At 50.2% G+C, this 18,950-nt stretch overlaps 2 protein-coding genes across 2 annotated transcripts; both read left to right on the top strand.

Moving 5' to 3' along the window:
* Positions 1–1,961: 1,961 nt before the first annotated feature.
* On the top strand, positions 1,962–12,527 carry LOC104026206 (complement component receptor 1-like protein). The gene is made up of 14 exons (XM_009480269.2): positions 1,962–2,216; positions 3,329–3,484; positions 4,000–4,191; positions 4,739–4,838; positions 5,385–5,470; positions 5,886–6,098; positions 7,215–7,397; positions 7,974–8,162; positions 8,645–8,842; positions 9,876–10,058; positions 10,402–10,590; positions 10,960–11,139; positions 11,294–11,463; positions 11,667–12,527. The coding sequence occupies exons 2-14, from the start codon at positions 3,400–3,402 to the stop codon at positions 11,820–11,822; spliced, it is 2,124 nt and encodes a 707-aa protein (XP_009478544.2). The 5' UTR covers positions 1,962–2,216; positions 3,329–3,399; the 3' UTR covers positions 11,823–12,527.
* A 564-nt stretch (positions 12,528–13,091) lies between these two features.
* LOC142595108 (complement receptor type 2-like) lies at positions 13,092–18,750 on the top strand. The gene is made up of 7 exons (XM_075722544.1): positions 13,092–13,167; positions 15,380–15,559; positions 16,756–16,938; positions 17,509–17,697; positions 18,032–18,187; positions 18,306–18,457; positions 18,712–18,750. Exons 1-7 carry the CDS (start codon positions 13,092–13,094, stop codon positions 18,748–18,750), a joined length of 975 nt encoding a protein of 324 aa, XP_075578659.1.
* Positions 18,751–18,950: the final 200 nt, after the last annotated feature.

Here is an 18,950-nt window from a genome sequence, read left to right as displayed (position 1 = left end):
TGTGTGTGTGCCGGCTGTGACGTTAGAGCTGCCGCCTCTCTAAAGCTGTCCCCTTCCCGGCAGCTCGGCCGCGCGTGTCGGGGGAGTCCAGCTTCCAGGAACCGCCTGCCCCGAGGGGACGGCCCAAACTCTCACCCCTGCTCCTCCAAAGGGCGCTGGGCGAGCGCTGCCGGTGCCACCTCTCCCGCTGCTCCTGTCTCCCTGAACGCCGTTTGCAAACCGCGTCTCTGTGTTAGTGTTTACCCAGATGCATGTTACATGTCTACTTGCAACTTTGCTGCTCTACTGCTTTCTAATGGTTTTTTTTTAAGGTTTAAAAAAAAAGGCGATGTATGTACACTTGTGCTGTATGTTGTGTACTCTGTGTACTTGAGCATAAATATCCCGTGAGCATTTATTTACAATAAAGAGATTTAAAACAAAAATAGATCTAGTTTCCTCTGTTACTTTCCGTTATTGTTTGCTGTAACTATCTATTGTGTGCTGGTTTTGTGGGATAATGGTGAACTCAAGGAGTCTGTGGAAAGTGTTTGGAGGAGGAGGGTCTGCAGGGGAGGGCGTTGGGTTGGAAATGGTGAATCCTGCACCCTGGAGCTGCTGCTGCTGCTCCCCTTCCCTCATTAATTTTAAGGGTGTTTTTATTAGAGCTATTGGAGTTTGGATTTGCAGGGTTTCTGTGGAGCTGTTAGGGTAGGAACGCTTTTTTTCAAAGCCCATCTCTCTTTCTGGCGGGGGGGAAGTCAAGAGGAGCAACTGGTGTGGTTTGTAACTGTGACTTCCAGCATCTGCAGCTGGAAACCAGCTGGTCCTGAAGGGACTCGCCAGCCGCAGCCTGAAGAGAAGTGGCCTTGGATCTGGTCAAGGAAAACCCCGTTTATCCCGTTTATCCTGCTCCAGGCTGTGGGTTGAGGAGGTCTTAGGGGTGTTTAGCAGCCGTCGGAGCAGGAGCTGGCTTTCAGTGTGGCCGTGCCCTGGCTGATGCTCGTGGCTGTAAGCGCCCTGTGCAGGTGCTAAACAACCTCCTGGGTGCCCATGGGGAAGCTGCTGATTTTTCAGCACATAAATCAGTCATTTGGAAAAATGAAATCTAGAAAGCCTATGTTTGTGTTTGAGATTAACTGGATTCTTTGTAAATGTTTAGTGGAGGTCAGTGCCTGCTCGGGAATGAGGAGCCTGTTGTGAGCAAGCTCCTGCTCGTGGGGCAAGGACAGGCAGCCTTTTGCCGTGTTTTACAGAGCACGAACTAAATCTGTTTTATTGCATTTGGCATGGACTCAGGTAAACTTCAGAAAGGTAATATATGCCACTCAATGTAAGGACGTAGTAAATTTTTCTGGCAGAACAATTTTTTGTTCTGCAGATTTGGCAGAACAAACCAATACCTGCGCGGAGCACAGCCCGGGGTAAAAAGGCCATTGCCAGGTTCTTGATGGTGATTCAAGCCTGGATGAAACTGCGCAGCCAAAGTGCGAAAGGAGCAAATGGCTACAACTTCTTCCAAAACTCCTAGAAAATGACCCACCGGTGACAGCCAGATTCGGGAACGGCTTTCAATGTGGTGAAGAGCAGCTGGGTTTCCCATCGTGGAGCTTGGGTGTTCAGCTCCAAGCGATGCTCTCTGGGACCTCGGGTGCTGCTGAGCTCCAGCTGGTGTTGCTTTAATGGGATTAGGCAGAGCTGGTTGAAGAAACCCTGTTTTGAATGTTGGCCATGGGCTTTTGGGGTCAGAAGGGATGAGCTCATGGTTGACATAGCAGTCCTCTTGCGGAGGCCCCCATAGCGTGCCCGAGGTCCCTGGGCATCGCCTGGGGACCGGCACTGTCCGGGTGCCGTTGCTGCAGGGTGGAACAGGTAGCGTCCTGCTCAGCAACCATCATTTCAGCAAAGAGTTGGCAGCTCCACACAGAAAACAAACAATTTCAACATCTGCTTGGGTTGCATTCAGTTTTCTAGTATTTCGCTTTGTGGGTTGAATAAACTACTTCCTTCTTGCTCAGTGGAGGAGTTAATGATTTATGGGTCAACTAGCACAACTCTGGTCTCTGCGGAATTCAAACTTTTCTGCATGGAGCCATATCTGAGTGTGTGGGCGTATCATAACCCCTCCTTCAGCGCTGCGGTGCCTGGAGCCGAGGGACTGGACAAGGACGGTCGTTGCTTTATCTTGCAAGGGCCAAACACGCCGGGTCTCTCCATCTCCGCTGCCAGACCACCAGGTAAGATGACTCGAGCCATACGGCTTTAGGCAATGTTGCTCTTGGGAGCAACTGGATTGGAGCTTTCTTGCAACTCTAGCAGGCACAAACACTAGTAAATTAAATCAAATTAAACCAAGAGCTGTAACGAGGACAGAAGGAAAGCCAGAGGAGTGAAACAGCCACGAGAAGCGTTAGGTTTAGGGCAGAAAGCATCCAGACAGGCCCTCGTTTCCAGGAGGAAGGTAGGCACTTGGAGCGTACGTAACGTTGGGAGGGTTTAGGCTCATAAATGAATGATCCTGGACAACAAAGTCAGAGAGGACTCTTGCTGATCTCTAGGGGTGCCAGGTTAGTCCGAACTGCACTTAAATTCCATTTTGTAAAGCAATTCAGTCTCCTGAATGACTTGCATGCTTTGCAGCTTTACTCCAGTTGATGTTATTTGCACAAAACCGTTGTATCTTTCTGGTTAGATACTTCTCTCTCTCTGCGTGTAATTTATTGTTAGGGGACTGTATTGACTCCGGCAGGATTTCATCTGACTATGGATTTGCTTCCAAGAGATTTATTACTAAACCAAAACGCTTTACCCATAAGATAAGTTTCAGGAGACTTTTTCCAGAAGGCATAGATAAACTCATGGCCCTGCGGGAATTAATTTGGCTATGTTGGTAATACAGTGTTTTTAAGTTGAGCCTGACAAGCTACAAAGTATTTATGTTACAGTTTGAGTGGAGCTGTTAGTCTTTTTTTTTTTTTAATTTTAATCAAAATCTGCATTCTCAAAAATGCAAATAAATGAGACTAGTGGAATGAAGCCTATGGGAATTGCTTAACATCTACGATCAGCTGTCCTGTTTACATCGTATTATCACGTCTCTGGGTCTGGTCTGCTGGAGCCAGCCTTCCTCACCCAAATCCAGCTGCGCCCCAGCAGCCCAGCTCCTCTGTGCTGGGTCTTCGTCCCGTCGGCTGGAGAGGAGCCAGCGGAGGAGCTGCTCTGCTCTCTTGCAGAGCATGGCAGGAGCTCCTGCCGTGACTGTAGGAACTGCTTAGGGATGGAGAAATGAGACCTGTCTGGGTGAGCTATGGTTATCCTGACTCTAAATACCCCCCTGCTATTTTTACAGATATTTGGCCTAGGAAAAGAATGTGGTAACTTCTGTGGGATCTCCAGACAGGGAGGCTGGAATAAAGAAAGATGCCAGCTTCGGAGCCAGAGAGGCAGAGGGATCGCGCTGCTGTCCTGGGGTTATTCCTCGCCACTGCTCTTGTGGCTGTCCAGAGTAAGCAAACACAAGGAGGGGTCGAGTCCGTCAGGATAAACTAAGATCCCTCAAAGGAAAACTTTCTCCTGGGGTTCACAAGACTTGGATCCTTCTCTTTCCCTCGTTGCCTTTGCATTTTGAGAACATTTTAAATCTTTGTGATAAGAATCCATCTTCTTTTGCCTTTTTTCCCTTTTTGTGTAAAATGGCCGTAAAATTATTCCAGCTAAAAAGGTGCAATGATTTATACTAAGTGGGGAGAGGAAATGGTTAATCTGGACTTTGTGACCAGCCTTGGAAACTGCTGGGTGGGGTGTGAGGAGCAAACTGGACTGTGGGGTGATGCTCCTCCCCTGTCCCTGCCAGCCTCAAGCATCCCCCATCACAGGCTCTGCTTCTCCCCTTTGTTTCTAGCTTTAAGGAGTTTTAAGGCCACCGAAGTGTCCTTGCCTGGACCTTCAGAGTAAATCAGGCCTGAACTCCCATTGCTGCTTTTCCTCCCAGCATCTTTCTGATGGAGTTTCTGTTGGTAGGTGACTGCGGTGTTCCGCCACGTCTCCCATCTGCAGAACTCAAAGAGCAACACCATGGCATTACCACGTTTGCCTATAGATCAAAAGTGGAATACATCTGTCGTCCAGGTTACATGAGAACTTTTAATTCCCGAAACAGCCTTTTTTGTGACAAGAACGGAACGTGGCATGGACCAAGGGAGTTCTGTATACGTGAGTATATTTTGGGTTGACTTTTGATTTTGGTTTTTTTTATTTGCTGATGCCATCAGCTCATTTTGTTGGAGCAGTATCCAAAGTGACCTCATGGGATGGTGGGAGATGAGTGACCTGACATGAAGCACCAGTTGTATTCCGCTAAGTACTGGCAATGATGGCAAAACCTGAAATCTGCTTTGATGCTGGCTGTGTTTGACTGCTGACTCAAAGGACGTTCTTCTGCTCAGGCACTTTGTAACTCTTGGTTCAAAAAAACTATTTCAAACTTGCAGCAGGAGAATCCTTCAGCTATGAAGAAACGCTGCCGCGCTTGCCAGGGTTACTGCAAAACCCTGCTTAGACTGCAGAGGCTGGCTGCAGGTCATGATGCAAGTCTTAACAGGATCATGAATCATGGAATAATTTAGTGTTGGAGGGGAAATCTGGAGGTCTCTTCTGTCCCCTTGCTCCGTATTGGAGGAGTCTTCTGCTTTCCTGCTGCATTTTTCCAATTCTTCAAGAAACTGAAAAGAGAACTAATTCCAGTCTTGTTGTCCCCCAGCAAAGCCATGCCCCTACCCCGGAGAGCCGGCCAATGGCAGACTCGTCCTAGCAGAAAAGTTCAGTTTTGGTTCAGTAGTGAACTTCACCTGCAACACTGGGTAAGCCAGGAGGACTCAGGGCACGGGTCCTCTTCTTCCCCGGCGATTTTTCTGAAGTCTTTTCCCTCTAGATTAAAGCTTGTGCTGTCAGAAGCCTTACCAGTGTAGGGAATTGCAGACTGTGATTGAAATATCTTTTAAGCTTTCCTTTGAGAGTTTTAAGACTGACTGAGGTTTTTTTTTTAATCTCGTACTTTGACGCAGTTCTTCCCGAACTCAAGTTCACTCTCCTGGACCTTTCTAAACCATTTCCAATGTTTCAGTATCTTTTTGAAGAAAAGACATCAATACTGAACTCAGAGCTGTAGTGATAGCTACAGCTGGCTGATAAAGTAGACATTTTTCCTTAGCAACCATGTAGGTTTTTTAATTTAAAAAATGCTTTTGTCAAAAGTCAGTGTGTTATTGAAAAAAATGACATTGATGGCAAATTTCTGATCAGCTGTAATTATGATAAGGAAGCCAAAACCATCCTGATGGTGATGTTATAGGTAATACATCCAAACTGAGTTTGTCAAGTAATTCCCTTTCCCCTGTTTCACACAGGTACAGACTGGTTGGAAATCCTGAAATTCAATGTGTGGTTAAAAATGGGGTTGTTACATGGAACAGAGATATTCCCCTCTGTGAGGGTAAGTACAGTTCCTTAATTGATCTACTGCTTAAATGTTACTGCGGATGGATAGCGAAGCAGTCGCATTGCCCTGCTGAGGATTTCAGCAGTTCGATGCATGGTGGAGTCTGGAAAGACGTTTTTTCTTTGTGGTTTTTCTTCTTGCCTCATCCTGCAGAAAAAATTATTCACTGTCTGGGAGTAAGGCAGCCGCATGCAAGACTGGTATATCCCAAAACCACTTGGCACCTGGGTCAGAGCTCTGCTGCCTGTGGGCTGGCGTGCAACTCCCTTGAGACCTGCCTTTAATTTCTGACCCTGCTGGCACCTCGTGTTTCAATTTTTTTCTTACCAGACCTTTGGTTCAAAATTAATTAACTTCTTTCTCTCTTGTTCTTCCCTCCCTCTACCACTTCTCCCTTCTCCCTCCCCAGCAATACCATGTCCACCCCCTCCAGCAATAGCTAATGGACAGCACAGCGGAGTTGGCACAGACCTTTTTGAGTACGGAGCATCTGTCACTTACCAGTGCAACACTGTCAGAAGGGGAGAGAAGCCCTTCTTGCTGGTGGGAGATGCCTCTATTTTCTGTACAACCACAGATAACATAAATGGTGTCTGGAACAAGCCAGCCCCGGAGTGCAAAGGTGAGCTGCTCCCACGCACGGGGTGAGGCGTGCGTCTTGTCCAAAACCGATGCTGCTGTAGATGTCCGTCGTAAGGCCCTACCCGACTGTGCTTTTGTTTAGTGAACAGATTGTCCGAGAGCAGAAGTCTAGGTGACGTGTTACTGACTTGATCAGTAAACCCTGAGAAGTTGCTTAAGATCTGCCAAGAAGGAAATTAGGGGAAAGGTGGTTCTGGCAGGGGAGATCGCGACCACTGACGCATGAGCCCCCTACCACACTTACACCCCAGACTCAAACTGAAGGACAGTGGAGCATGCTCACTAATTGAAATACTAGACAAAGAGATTTTAACCAGTCATAGCACTGCATATGTATTAGGGAAAGAAATATGCTGATGAATGTGTATAAATAGATGCTGACTGGATTTGGTGTGCTAGCTTTGTGGAATTACCACCTGGCACCCATCTCTGCGCAGAAATGAAACAAAACAATATCTCTTCTCAGCATGTGAAGATTGGCTTATTGCACACCGGGTGAACGAGCCCTGTTTGGGACAACACGCGCTTGCAAGCTCACCGGGGCACTGCAGCAGCGCCAGCCGTAGCCCCTTCTCTGCTGCCTACTGCCCGGTCTGCTAAAGCTGTTTTCTTCCTTGGAGCCATCTCTCTGCTTTATGTTGCTGGAATTGCCTCTTGCAGATGAGACCCTCTGACTTTGGTAGCAGCAACAGGGTTTAGGGGCTCCCCTCACAGGGACCATAAACTGCTCATGGTCACCAAGTCAGCAGGGACATGGGAGTGGGATTTTATTAGCATTTGCAGACCAGACGATGCATCTTGCCTGCCAGCCTGTGTAAAACAGACCGCCTGCAAAGAATTCAGAAACCTGCTGTGATACCTGCTGCCTTCCCTATGTTCTTTTTACACTTTGCCTGAACAAAAGTTGTCAAATAAAAAAATGCTGTAAAATGGAGTAAGGTGTACAAAAATATCACGTCAGCCTGCTACCTTGCCATGTCCATTTTCAGCCTTTTTGGTGAACACATCTTACGCCACGAGAACGTTTTTAATACCCTAATCTCCCCGCTTGAGCATAACTGCCGATTTCTGAAGTGATGGTGTTTCCTTGGCGCAGTGATTAGCTGTAACCATCCGAGCGTGGAGAACGGGAAGCTGCTGAGCAGGTACCGGGCTGAGTACACCTACAGAGACACCGTCATGTTCGACTGCAACTTCCGCTACACCATGATCGGCAGCGACGTCTCCACGTGCGAACAAAGCGGCCTCTGGGAGCCTCCGCTGCCGCTCTGTCAGCTCAGTAAGTGCGGTGGACCGAGCGCTGCTCCACCTGGCCCGCCAGCTTTGCTTCGGTGAAGTTCCCACCCATCTAAGAAAGCATTCGGTCCTGAAAGTGAAGGCTCCAAGATTTAACTTTTTGGAATTTTTTTTTTTTTTTTTTTTGGCTACTCTCTATAGCACTAAGGTGACTTTAGGAATTTATGACTTGGGGCCATAGAGACAAAAGCCTTGTCCTGTTCAAGCTGGTGAGCGTTTCTCAGTAGAATTCAAAGGGACTAAATTAACCTTACTACACTTAATAGTTTTAAAGTTTGTTGGTAGAGCCTCGGATAGTATAAACTTCATTAGAAATTACATCTCGTTATAACAGTGAAAATTACCATGCAGGCCAAAATTATTCATATGTTTTTGTCTCCTTTGCTTTCGTTTTTTAGCATTACTGAACTCAGACCATTAAGTACATCTGAGAAAGAACAATGTGAGCCCTCGATTTTTCCCCGAATTGTTACATACCATTTCCCCAAATGTGGCATACCATTACGGGCCTTGCTGATTTATCACTGGAAATGTTCCTAAATTGCTATTTCATTCCTAGGTAGCTGTGACAGCCCTCCAGATGTGCATCATGCTGTTAAAACAAAACTTGCTGGCAATTTGTTTCCTGTGGATACTGTCGTTACCTACGAGTGCGAGGAGGGCCACCAGTTCAGCGCAGGAGAAACCATGCGGCACATTAAGTGTCTGCCGGATTTTACGTGGACCGAAACTCCACATCCTTGTGAAAGTAAGTGTATGTCCCTTTGGCTTACTTAGCCTTGTGGTTTGGCAAAATTATTACTGAATGAAGAAACCGTACGTGGTCTGCTGTTGCAGATTGCAGGGTGCGGGAGAAAGGGGAATGCTCCAGGTGCCCAGCTTGGTACGTCTTTGGTCTTTGCTGTGGCTCTTGAACTCCTTTGATTTGTTCCCCAGCCACAGGGTTTTCTCTGCTTTATTTACCAGCTATGCTTTCTAGTCCCTTGAACCTGTGGAAAAAGTCATTGCAGTATCGAGGGCCCCTTGCTCCATCCAAGGGGAGGTTGCAGTTGCAGGGTCCCTTGCAAACACCCCATCCCCCAGGAGTGCCCAGGGGTGGTGTTGGGCAGATTTAGCATTGTGATGTGTCTTTGTCTCACAAAGCATTCATCCTTCTGTTTACAATGAATCTGCTGTCATCCAGATGGCTTTGCCGTGGTGCCACACTCGCTAATGTTTGGCATTTCTCAGGAGTTCGTTGCCCAAATCCGGATGTCAGGAACGGAAGGCCCTTATATGTGTGGGAAGCTAAAGACAGTTATGAGTATGGATACAGACTGGAAATTACCTGTAATGATGGCTATGCTTTCAAAGGTCATGGCAATAGCATTGTGCTTCTGTGTACAAGTGATGGCAGATGGGATCCACCAGCACTGGAGTGCACTCCAGGTAGGTGAGAGTTGGTGAAGCATGTTGACTTGGCGACTACTTATTTTTGACTGCAAAGGTTTGGGTCACTCTGTACAGCATAGTTGTCTGCTGACGTTTGCAGAAAAATCTACATGTGGCCTTAGATGATGGTAGTAGTAGCTAAGGAGAATTTTGTTCCGCTGCCGTGTATCCCCAGATCTAGTCCTCCTGTGTTAACTTGGAAGAAATAGGCAGCAAAAGATCCAGATGGATCATTATATTGCCCGGGGATTGCTGTGGAAACAGTATGGGGGGGCTTGGCGGGGGGCTGAGCTACTGTCTGGGGAGGTGGGATGCGAAGGGTTGGGGGTTGGTGGCTTTTAGAGGCTTAGGAGGTTCCTAAGAAGCCTGGGAGACATTTACCCAGCTGGGAGGGGATGTGGTTTGTCCTCTGGACAACAGCTGGGCCGGTTTGCTGGCATAAAGCTTGGGAGCAGAGGATGTTCTCAATGCATTTCCCCTCTCAGAAGAAAATGCAACAGCATAAATAACTGGCATTGCTGAAACTAATGACCTAGCAATGGGGCACCACAGCAATATCAGCAAGCTGCTGGAAGCGGCCTCAGCCCAAAAGCTCAGGAAAACCTTGCCCGCAGAAAAGAGCCTGCTCCACCTCACAGAGCAGCCAGCGTTAGAGCATGGATGATTGTCCTGGCCCTAATGCTGCCTGTGAGGTGCTCAGTAACCTCACGAGTGCAGCCCAGTGGGACGCAGAGCCTGCAGCCCCTGGGATAATAATGGTGCGTGGTGCCAAGAGCCCCGAGGGGAGGCTCGGGCAGGCACGGACCCGGCTCTGCAGCATGTGCCTTTCCCAACAGCCTCAGAAAAATCTGACTGTAGAAGCAGAAACTCCTTTAGAGTTACAAAGGAAGCGTTGAGACCTGCATCTGGATGATAGTCACCTTTTTTTCAGGGTTCAGATGTTCTTGCTTACTGTCTTCTCCATAGAAAGCATCTTCACTGGAGTGCTGTCTGAAAATTCATGACATCCTTTATTTTCCGTTGTTTTTAGAACCTCATTGCCCAAAGCCAGATATTGTTAATGGACAAGAGATTTATAAAAGCAAAAATGACTACACAGTCGGGACCCGACTGAAGGTGGCGTGTGATTCGGGCTATGCCCTCAGGGGCCGCGAGTTCACCGAGTGTCAGGCTGATGCGACCTGGGGTCCCCCGTTACCGTTTTGTGATAAAGGTACGTGTAACGTGGTGCTGAGAAGAAATCTCGTGCATCAGGATTCAGAAACAGCAGTCAGCGGGTGACCTGCCTTCAGCATCTGCTTCTGGGGAAGGGGATGATGATCGCCGGCTCAAGGGCTGGAAGTGTTGAGGTGTCTTCTCTGCGGAGATGTGAGCCAGGTGGGAGCTGAGTGAGAAGTGAGCTCCCAGTAAGAGGCAAGAAGTCAGGCAGCAACTTTATGTGAATTTGCCACACTACAACACGAAGTTAACTCTGGTACTGATTTCCCAGACGTGATTTTGATTACCACCTGACTATGATAATCATGCGTTTCTTAGCAATTCCCTTTATTTCATAGTCTGTGGTTCCCCTCCGCAAATCGCCAACGGGCAGCACTCTGGCTTGCAACGGGAGCAGTTCCCCTATGGCACAGAGGTGACGTACAGCTGTGCGGAGGGTCTGTCCCTCATCGGGGATGACTCCATCTACTGCACCTCCGACGATGGCGTGAGCCTGATGTGGAGCGGACCTGCGCCGGAGTGCAGGGGTGAGTGGTTTCTCCTGTGCAGCATCAGACTGGAGCCAGGACCTGGGTGCAATGCTGGGGCTAAGCCCCAGCCCTGGTTACCTGCCCTGGTCCAGGAGCTCCAAACCCAGAGTGGCTTTAATGACTGTGCGGCTCCTCCAGCTCCTGTGAGGTCTCGGCACCACGAGCTGTTCAGTAACACCAGGGACTGGTAGGGTCTCCCTGGGGGCTGCTGCAGGCAGCTGAGGCTCAATTCTTGCATTTGAGTATGAAACTGATGCAGAGAGCATCAGGACGAGCAGCTGTGCCCTGCCTGACCTGGTTCCCCGTCATCCCTGGGGAAGGGCAGCAGCCAAACCCACCGCTCCCACCTCTGCTCTCTTCCCGCAGTGGTTCGGTGCCCCAGGCCCGCAGTCGAGAGGGGAAGGATGACTCCGCAGAGGTTCGCGTTTCCCTACGGGGCGGCCGTGCAGTTCTCCTGTGATGAAGGCTTCAAGCTGCAGGGCAATGCCGAGAGCCGGTGCCTGGCCGACGGCGCCTGGCACCCTCCCCTGCCGACCTGCGAGCCAGGTGGGTGCCAGACCCGGGCAGATGCCCCGCCACAGGTTTGCACGGGCCAGGGGTGCTGCTCCTTCGAATCGCCAGCAACAGGTGGAATTTGCATGGAGTTTTCTCCTCAGTCTCCTCCCATTACATTATTTTTTGGCATGCATTTTCCTTTCAGTTCGGTGTCCCAAACCCTCTGGAGGGGAGGACCTAGTGATTGTCTCTGCTAAATTGTGGTACGAGGTGAATGAAACCCTGTCATTCTACTGCAGACGTAATAGCCATCGAGTAGGAACTTCACGAAGTACCTGCTCAGCTCACGGCACTTGGATACCACCGCCCACGTGTGTAAGTACCACCATCTGCCCAGGCTGTGTCTGCAGCTTGCCCCATTTATAGCCTGGAATAGCACTGGTCCAACTTCATGGATGTGGTTGCTTCATTACAACAGGGCTGGCCTGGTTGAGGGGCTGCAGGAGGAGCGGGATGCTCAGCATGTAGGTCCCTGCAGCTGTCTCATGCCCTCTGTCTTTGTTTTGGTTCTTTTAAAGCAAAAGCGTGAGACATGTGAGAAGATTCTTGAAATCAAGGAAACTTCCCCGTGTGGAGTTCCTCTGACAGAACTGAAAACTCTGCTGGAAGTCCGGAAACTGTTCCTGGAGATCCAGAAACTTGAAAAGGAGCTAAAATCCCCAGCATACAGCTGATTGTTGTCACTGGTATCATAAGAACCGTCCTCTTTGCGTGTTGAATAACCAGGCTGACTGAGGATTTGTTATGACTTTGTAATTCATGCTAATACTTAAGTAGCCAGAACAAAATTTACCAATCAGTCCAGGGACAGATCTGGTCATACGGGGAGTCAGGAAGCGAATTCTTCTGGCTCATTCTGTCAGAGCTCACTGGGTTAGGTTTGTAGATCTCTTTATACATTTTAAAGCTTTACATTTAGATATGTTTGTTATACTGACAAGGGCGCAGTTGGAAAGGAACTGAGTGGGAAGTAAATTTTTGTCAGAGCTGAGCAGATGCTGTACAGACAGGCATGAACATGGTAAGAGCACCAACCCGCACTCACGCCACGACTGCTGCACCTCTTCAGCTGCGATCCAGGATAGCCCATTGCTACTCTGCTCATCTATGTTGCATTTATTATTGTGAAAAACCATTTAACTGCCTAATTAGCTGCAACCTTCAGAGCAGGCACGGTGAAGAAAACTTCAAAGCCTGTCTTCTAGCAGAACAGAAATACCACGTTTTCTTCCCAAGCAGGACAGATGTATCTGAGGCTACGGCAGTGCCACTCGCTGCATCTTTGCGCACCAAGAGCAGTTGTTGGAAATAAAAGTGTAAAGAAAGAGCGAGCTGATTTTTTTCCTGTGACGTCCAGTAAAGGGGAAGAGCTCTGTTAGCACACATCTTGTGATCGGACCAGTTCTCCTTCAGCACGAGAGTGTAATAAAGCTGCAACTGTAATGACAGCTGTGTCTGCCTTTTAATAATTCTGTCCTATCTACAGTAAAGGAAAGAGATGCTTCAATAATCATTGCTTGATTAGGCACGGAGGGCTGCTGTTCCCTGAGTGCAGCGCAGAGGGTGTTTGCACAGCAGCCTGCCCCCCTGGCACGAAGAGGCAAAGCTCAGCGCCCTGATCAGCAGCTCCGCACTTCAGAAATGAGGCCAGGATGCTGCAGAGCGGTGCTAGCTGTCAAACAGCTTTATTCCCACTGTCCCCGCCGGGGATGGAGGCAGAGCAGCGTTCCCTCCCGGGGCCCACCCTTGCTGGAGAGCTGAGGGAGGGCAGCCCTCGCCTTGGGCAGGTCAGAAGGGCTGGTGGGTGGCAGCGTCAGCGTGGCTCGTCTGGCCTGTCCCCAACTTCCCACAGCGGCTTCCACTTCCCCGGCGCGCCGCGGCGGGCTCTCGGCAGGGAGAGGGTCTCGCCTTCCCGCGGCGCTGGCCCGGCAGCCCCACGCACCATGCCAGCGTTTCTCCGCTGGCTGGGGCAGCTCCTGGCAGTGGTGGTGCTTGTGCTGCAGCCGGCTGGGAGTCTCGGTGAGTGTCGCTCCCCTGCTCGTTTTCTTTGCTCCTGTGGCTCGGCTTTGCTTACGGATCAAATATGTAACGAGTGCGTGAGTAGAATTCAGTGGGAGACCTTCCTCTAGCTGAAGTCGCTGCTAACCTCTTTCTATGCCTGACGTAAGGATGATTTGAGCTCAGTGGCTGCTGCTAATTGCCCATTTCTCCTCTTTCGCGGCACCTCTAGACACTTGCAAAGAGCCACCCAAAATTCCCCATGCTTTTCATAAGTCTTAAGCCGGGCTACGGATCCCCAGGACGGGTGCTAAGCAGAGCTGGCTCAGAGGCTGTGAGCTCGTCCTGGGACAGCCGGGCGCCACGTCTCCTGTCTGCACAACTTCTGCTCTGGAGTTCAGAACGCGTGTCGCGGGGAGCGTACCGCCCTTTGCCTCGCTCGCCCGTGCAGCGGCCAAGAGGTTGTTCCCAGGGTTGGAGGACGTCCTTACGGTCTGGGGATCGAGATGCAGATGGCCGTAAGATGACGAGAGTCAATTAGACAGGTAATAGTTTTTACCATGTAATTAAAAGGGTCATAGTTAGCGCTTTGAGTGGTGTCAGGCTGATCCCAGGGTGGTGGAGTCCCCATCCCTGGAAGCGTTCAAAAAACGGGCAGAGGTGGCACTTGGGGACATGGTTCAGTCTGGTCTGCCCTTGACTGGTTTAGTGTGGGCTTGGCAGTGTAGGTTAATGGTTGCACTGGGTGATCTTAAAGGGCTTTTCCAACCTCAACGTTTCTATGATTTATGATGCTGAAGCACTGAGGCAGCCTGTAGACATCTTGAAGGTAGCTGGTGAATTGTCACACATCCCGCAGGCTGCCTTCAGCACAGGAGAAGCAGGGGTTTGCTGACCAGTGTCTCTGCGAAGGGGAATAACTCGCGGTTTCTGCCTGGACCTTGACAGTTCCGTTAAAAACAGGCCCTTGAGAAACTTCTCGGGTGCGCGCAGCGCTCCCCAGCACCTCCCTGCAGAGGCATCTGCTGCCCCCCGGCTGCCAGCACCGCCTTGACAACAGTTTTCTTTTTTTTTCTTTTTCTTTTTTTTTCTTTTGTTTTTCCTTTTTTCTTTTTTCTTCTTTTTTTTCTTTTTTCCTTTTTTCTTTTTCTTTTTTCTTTTTTCTTTTATTTTCCTTTTTCCTTTTTCCTTTTTTCCTTTTTTCCTTTTTTCCTTTTTCCTTTTCTTCTTTCTTCTTCTTTCTTTCTTCTTTCTTTCTTCTTTCTTTCTTTTTTCTTTCTTTTTTCTTTCTTTTTCCTTTCTTCTTTCTTCTTTCTTCTTTCTTCTTTCTTCTTTCTTCTTTCTTCTTTCTTCTTTCTTCTTTCTTCTTTCTTCTTTCTTCTTCTTTCTTTTTGCTTCTTGCTTCTTGCTTCTTCTTGCTTCTTTTTTTGTTCTTTTTTTTTTTTTAAATTTTCATTAACAGTGCTTGTCAGTCCATTTTCCAAATCCAAACATTACCAACGGGGTGCCGATACCTAAGCCGGGGCCTGGGGAAGACACGTACGAGTACAGAGACACTCCTTCCATGGGTATCAGTATCAAAGGCAGCATCACCAGTGCTGCCCTGCCGCGGCGCAGGCGTGACGGTGCCTGGGATGCTGCTGTACCAGGCTGTGAACCAGCTGTGATTTCAACAGGGACACACTGCGTCTTGGTGACCTGCCAGCACCATCGTAAGGCATGAGGAAAGCCCAGTAATAGCTGCCTTTAGTTTAGTTTTCTCTGTTGTCACAGTTTGTGACCAGCCCCGAAATATTTCTCATGGGAGAGATGGCAGCTGAACAAAAAATGTTTTTGTTGTGCTATCAGTGATGTGCCGGTGTGACAGAGGTTATGCAGCTGTTGGAGAGCCCCTTGTTTGTTGTAAAGCTGGAGGTGGGGTGCCAGCACCCTGGAGCCAACCCCCCGAGCGTGCAAATGAGTTGTGCTGCAACCTGCTAGAGCAAGTGTGATTAGAACAGGCAGAAATGGTGTTGGATTTTGCGCAATGGAAACGCTACACGTTTGGAGTCCTACTGATGATGGCTGCTCGAGCATGCTTATTAACCCCTAATCTCTCTGCCTCAGTTGCTGCATTTCTTAAACTGATTCATCTTCTCTTACTTACCAGACAGTGCTGCAGTGACAGTCGGTCACCGTAGCTGTATTCAGTGAGAATACCCCTGAAAAGCCCTGTTTGTTTGGTGATCCACAGAGGTTCAGTGTCCCGTCCCAGCTATCACACACGGACAGCTGAAACCTGCGCAGAACTTCACCTACGGCAGCACGGCCACGCTCCACTGCGATGCCGGCTACATCCCCGTGGGTGCCACCAGCACCGTGCGGTGCCTGAGCAGTGGCAGATGGCATCCGCGGGCGCCCGCCTGCACCCTAGGTATGCACAGATCTCTTTTCTCCTTACTTTGTCTCCCATGTGTAATTTTCTGCTGGTGTTTCACTAGAGGCAGGCGCAATGTTCGCAGGAGAGGGGCCGGAGGGTGGGCACCGCAGCGAGCGGCACTGCCTGACGTTTGGTGGCAGGGTTCCCCTCTGCTCTTTCATGGCCCCCGGGGAACGCGCAGGGCTGGCCTGCTCAGGCTGTCCTACCTTGCTGCAGGGTGCTCCCGGCGAGCTGCACGGTGTCCAAGAATAAAGACTCTCCTTAGATTCACAGCATTTGGTGAATTTGTCACCGTTTTGGGGTTGGTTTTTTTTTTTTGTCTCTATTTCAGTTCACCCCCCATACCCCACAGTAATGCTCAGGGTCGCTGCTGTCCTTTGCTTCTTTCTGGGGTTCCTACCCTTGCCCAAGGGGCAGGCTGGGTTCCCCCAAAGGCAGGGCTCAGCTTCGTCCCCAGCAGGTTTGTGGGGGAGACCTCCCAGCTCTGAGGGTCTGTGTTGTCCCCTGCTCTGGCACCAGGTCACTGTCCCTACCCTCCTGCCGTTGACCACGCGGACCGAACCCCTCAGCGCGAGTTTCCAGTCGGGACAAACGTGACCTACTTCTGCAGAGCCGGATACACTTTGATCCCTGAAGTCTCTCCAATAACCACTTGCCTTAAAAATTTAACATGGTCCGCAATCCCAAAGCTTTGCCGGAGTAAGTATGCTATTTCCTTCGCTTTGCCAACAAAGCATCAATTTAATGATGTGGAAATAACATTGTTTTCAAAATACCCGCTAGCGGTGCTGTGCTGTAAGGGCTTTATTGAGCAGCGATTTGGCTCTTACGAGTAGTAATTCTGCTGTTCAAAGGGTAGCATGGCCCAAAAGCAATAGCTGCAACCCACGCTGATTCAAACGACGATGCAGTGATGCAGCTAGTAACATATCATCCCTTCAGCACGATTTATGGCTAATCACAGGGCTCAGATCATTCTGCTTTCCAAGAGAAACAGTTGTTATCACGTAGTTACCATCCCTGAGCATGCCAGGTCTGGGTAGAGACGTCTGTCAACATTGACAGGCTGCCTGGCAGGCTCTCTGCGCCAGCAAGCCACCACCATGGGAAAACACCCCCGTGCAAACGTCTCCTGCTCTCCCCTCCTGACCCAACCCGTGGAAGCTCTTTCTGATGCTGGTGTTCCTCAGAGGCGCAGTGTCCCAGCCCGGTTATCCACCACGGGAGAGAGGTCAGCTCCAGGAAAGCCGAATACACCTTTGGGCAGCAGGTGGAATTTCAGTGTGACCCTGGCTACGTGCTGAGGGGCAACCAGAGGATCCAGTGCTGGTCTGACGGGACGTGGAGACCCCCTGTGCCGTACTGCGACAAGGGTGAGCGCGAGCGGTGTGAGCGCGGTGGGTGCTGGGAATTGCATCTGCAGTGGGTAGGAACAGCAGTGAGAAAATCGCGTAACCCGAGCATCACTTCCCAGAGAAGCTGGCGTTAGGAGAAGGGGTCCAAGTCACAGCATTAAACGTCTTCAACATTTTCATCTTCTGTCAAAACTGTAATTGATGAAATGTGTTGAGTAATGGGACTTGCAGCCGTTTCTCAGAGGGCTGTTCAAGGGGTTTATGATACTCACAACTCCCTGACCCCGTTTACGAGCAGGATCATTTCTCATGGAAAAGAGGAGGGGATGAGGGAAGGGCGGCTGAAGGGGAGAGGATGGAGGCACGTGCTGAGGTGCTGGGGCCATGCCGTGCCAGGGTGGTTAGCCGGGTCAGTCTGGGAATACGGGCAGAGCCAGGGCCAAACCTGGCAAGAAGCGAGGAGGACTTTGAGAGCAACCCTAAGTACAAACACTGAGAACTGGCTTCTCCTGTTACTTCCCTGCATTTCTCTGTCTCCCTGACTGAATGAAGAAAATCTTAATTTTTCCTTTCTCTATTCTCTCGTAGTTTGCGGTCCCCCTCCAAAAATTGCCAACGGGCAGCACTCTGGCTTGAAAACGGAGCAGTTCCCCTATGGCTTAGAAGTCAAGTACAGCTGTGTGGAGGGTCTGTCCCTCATCGGGGATGACTCCATCTACTGCACCTCCGACGATGGCGTGAGCCTGACGTGGAGCGGACCTGCGCCGGAGTGCAGGGGTGAGTGGTTTCTCCTGTCCGGGGTCAGACTGGAGCCAGGACCCGGGTGCAACATTAGCGCTCAGCACAATGGCATTAGAAGTGAGCAGGGCTGCCGGGAGATCCCGCTTCCTTTGCAGGCTGCTTTGCAGGCTCAACAGCTCCGGACTGGGGATGATCCATGTGGAATAGAAGACTCAGGTTCTCCTATGTTGGTGACCATCAGGCGGTCAGGACGAGCAGCTGTGCCCTGCCTGACGTGGTTCCCCGTCATCCCTGGGGAAGGGCAGCAGCCAAACCCACCACTCCCACCTCTGCTCTCTTCCCGCAGTGGTTCGGTGCCCCAGGCCCGCAGTCGAGAGGGGAAGGATGACTCCGCAGAGGTTCACGTTTCCCTACGGGGCGGCCGTGCGGTTCTCCTGTGATGAAGGCTTCAAGCTGCAGGGCAATGCCGAGAGCCGGTGCCTGGCTGACGGCACCTGGCACCCTCCCCTGCCAACCTGCGAGCCAGGTGGGTGCCCGCCGGGAGCTGAGCCAGCAGCCCCTGCGACGGTGCAGAGAAGTTGGGGTGCAGCATTGCGTAGCTGTGTCTGTCCTCGGGGCTCCCCTATGCCTTCCCCTCTTTGCAGAAGTAACAGCCAATGTTTACCAGGCAATAGCTGAATTTTTCTTGACAGTCCTGTATAAAGGAGGCTCCAAGACAGGTCAGGAGACACCATCGTTACTGACTTTCTCTTCAGTGCGCATTCTTACGGACAAACGTCCATCTGCAGCCTCTTGCGTAGGGATGCCTCGATTGAGACATTGTCAGAAAACAGCAAATGCGTAACAGCTCTCAGGGACTGTTCTGACCTTCACCTTTCCCTCTTGAAGGGCCTGGGGAAGTAACTTTGCTTTAACATTTGGTTTCACAGCTCCACAGATTTAAGTTCACCTGCACTGACTCAGTATTCACCAGCCTCGTAGGGCTTTTTTCTACCCATGTAATGATGATCCTCTTGTTGAGCTGCCTTCTGCTGTGGGTTTTCCTTTCAGTTCTGTGTCCACAACCACAAGTGGCGAACGGAAGACTGAAAGGCACTTCAGGTGGTAAAATGTGGTACCAACCAAATGCGACCGTTACTTTCGAATGCCTTTATGGACACGGCTTCTCAGACGATGGAGGCATGACTTCAGAAGACTCTTGGACAGCCACGTGCTTGCCTGATGGCAAGTGGACACCGCTGCCCAAGTGTGTAAGTACCATAGGCTGGCTGAGCTCCTGGATGGAGGCT

Source organism: Pelecanus crispus, chromosome 17 (genome assembly GCF_030463565.1).
Source record: "Pelecanus crispus isolate bPelCri1 chromosome 17, bPelCri1.pri, whole genome shotgun sequence".
Classification (NCBI taxonomy): Eukaryota; Metazoa; Chordata; class Aves; order Pelecaniformes; family Pelecanidae; genus Pelecanus; species Pelecanus crispus.
This window is presented reverse-complemented; position numbering and strand designations above follow the sequence as displayed.

Bases quoted from the DNA above. Each gene is read 5' to 3' on its own strand.
- LOC104026206 (XM_009480269.2), top strand. From the start codon at position 3,400: ATGCCAGCTTCGGAGCCAGAGAGGCAGAGGGATCGCGCTGCTGTCCTG. The intron at 8,843-9,875 runs GTAGGTGAGAGT...CGTTGTTTTTAG, and splicing joins AGCACTGGAGTGCACTCCAG to AACCTCATTGCCCAAAGCCA. The intron at 10,591-10,959 runs GTGAGTGGTTTC...CTCTTCCCGCAG, and splicing joins ACCTGCGCCGGAGTGCAGGG to TGGTTCGGTGCCCCAGGCCC.
- LOC142595108 (XM_075722544.1), top strand. From the start codon at position 13,092: ATGCCAGCGTTTCTCCGCTGGCTGGGGCAGCTCCTGGCAGTGGTGGTG. The intron at 13,168-15,379 runs GTGAGTGTCGCT...GGTGATCCACAG, and splicing joins GCAGCCGGCTGGGAGTCTCG to AGGTTCAGTGTCCCGTCCCA. The intron at 15,560-16,755 runs GTATGCACAGAT...GGTGTTCCTCAG, and splicing joins GGCGCCCGCCTGCACCCTAG to AGGCGCAGTGTCCCAGCCCG.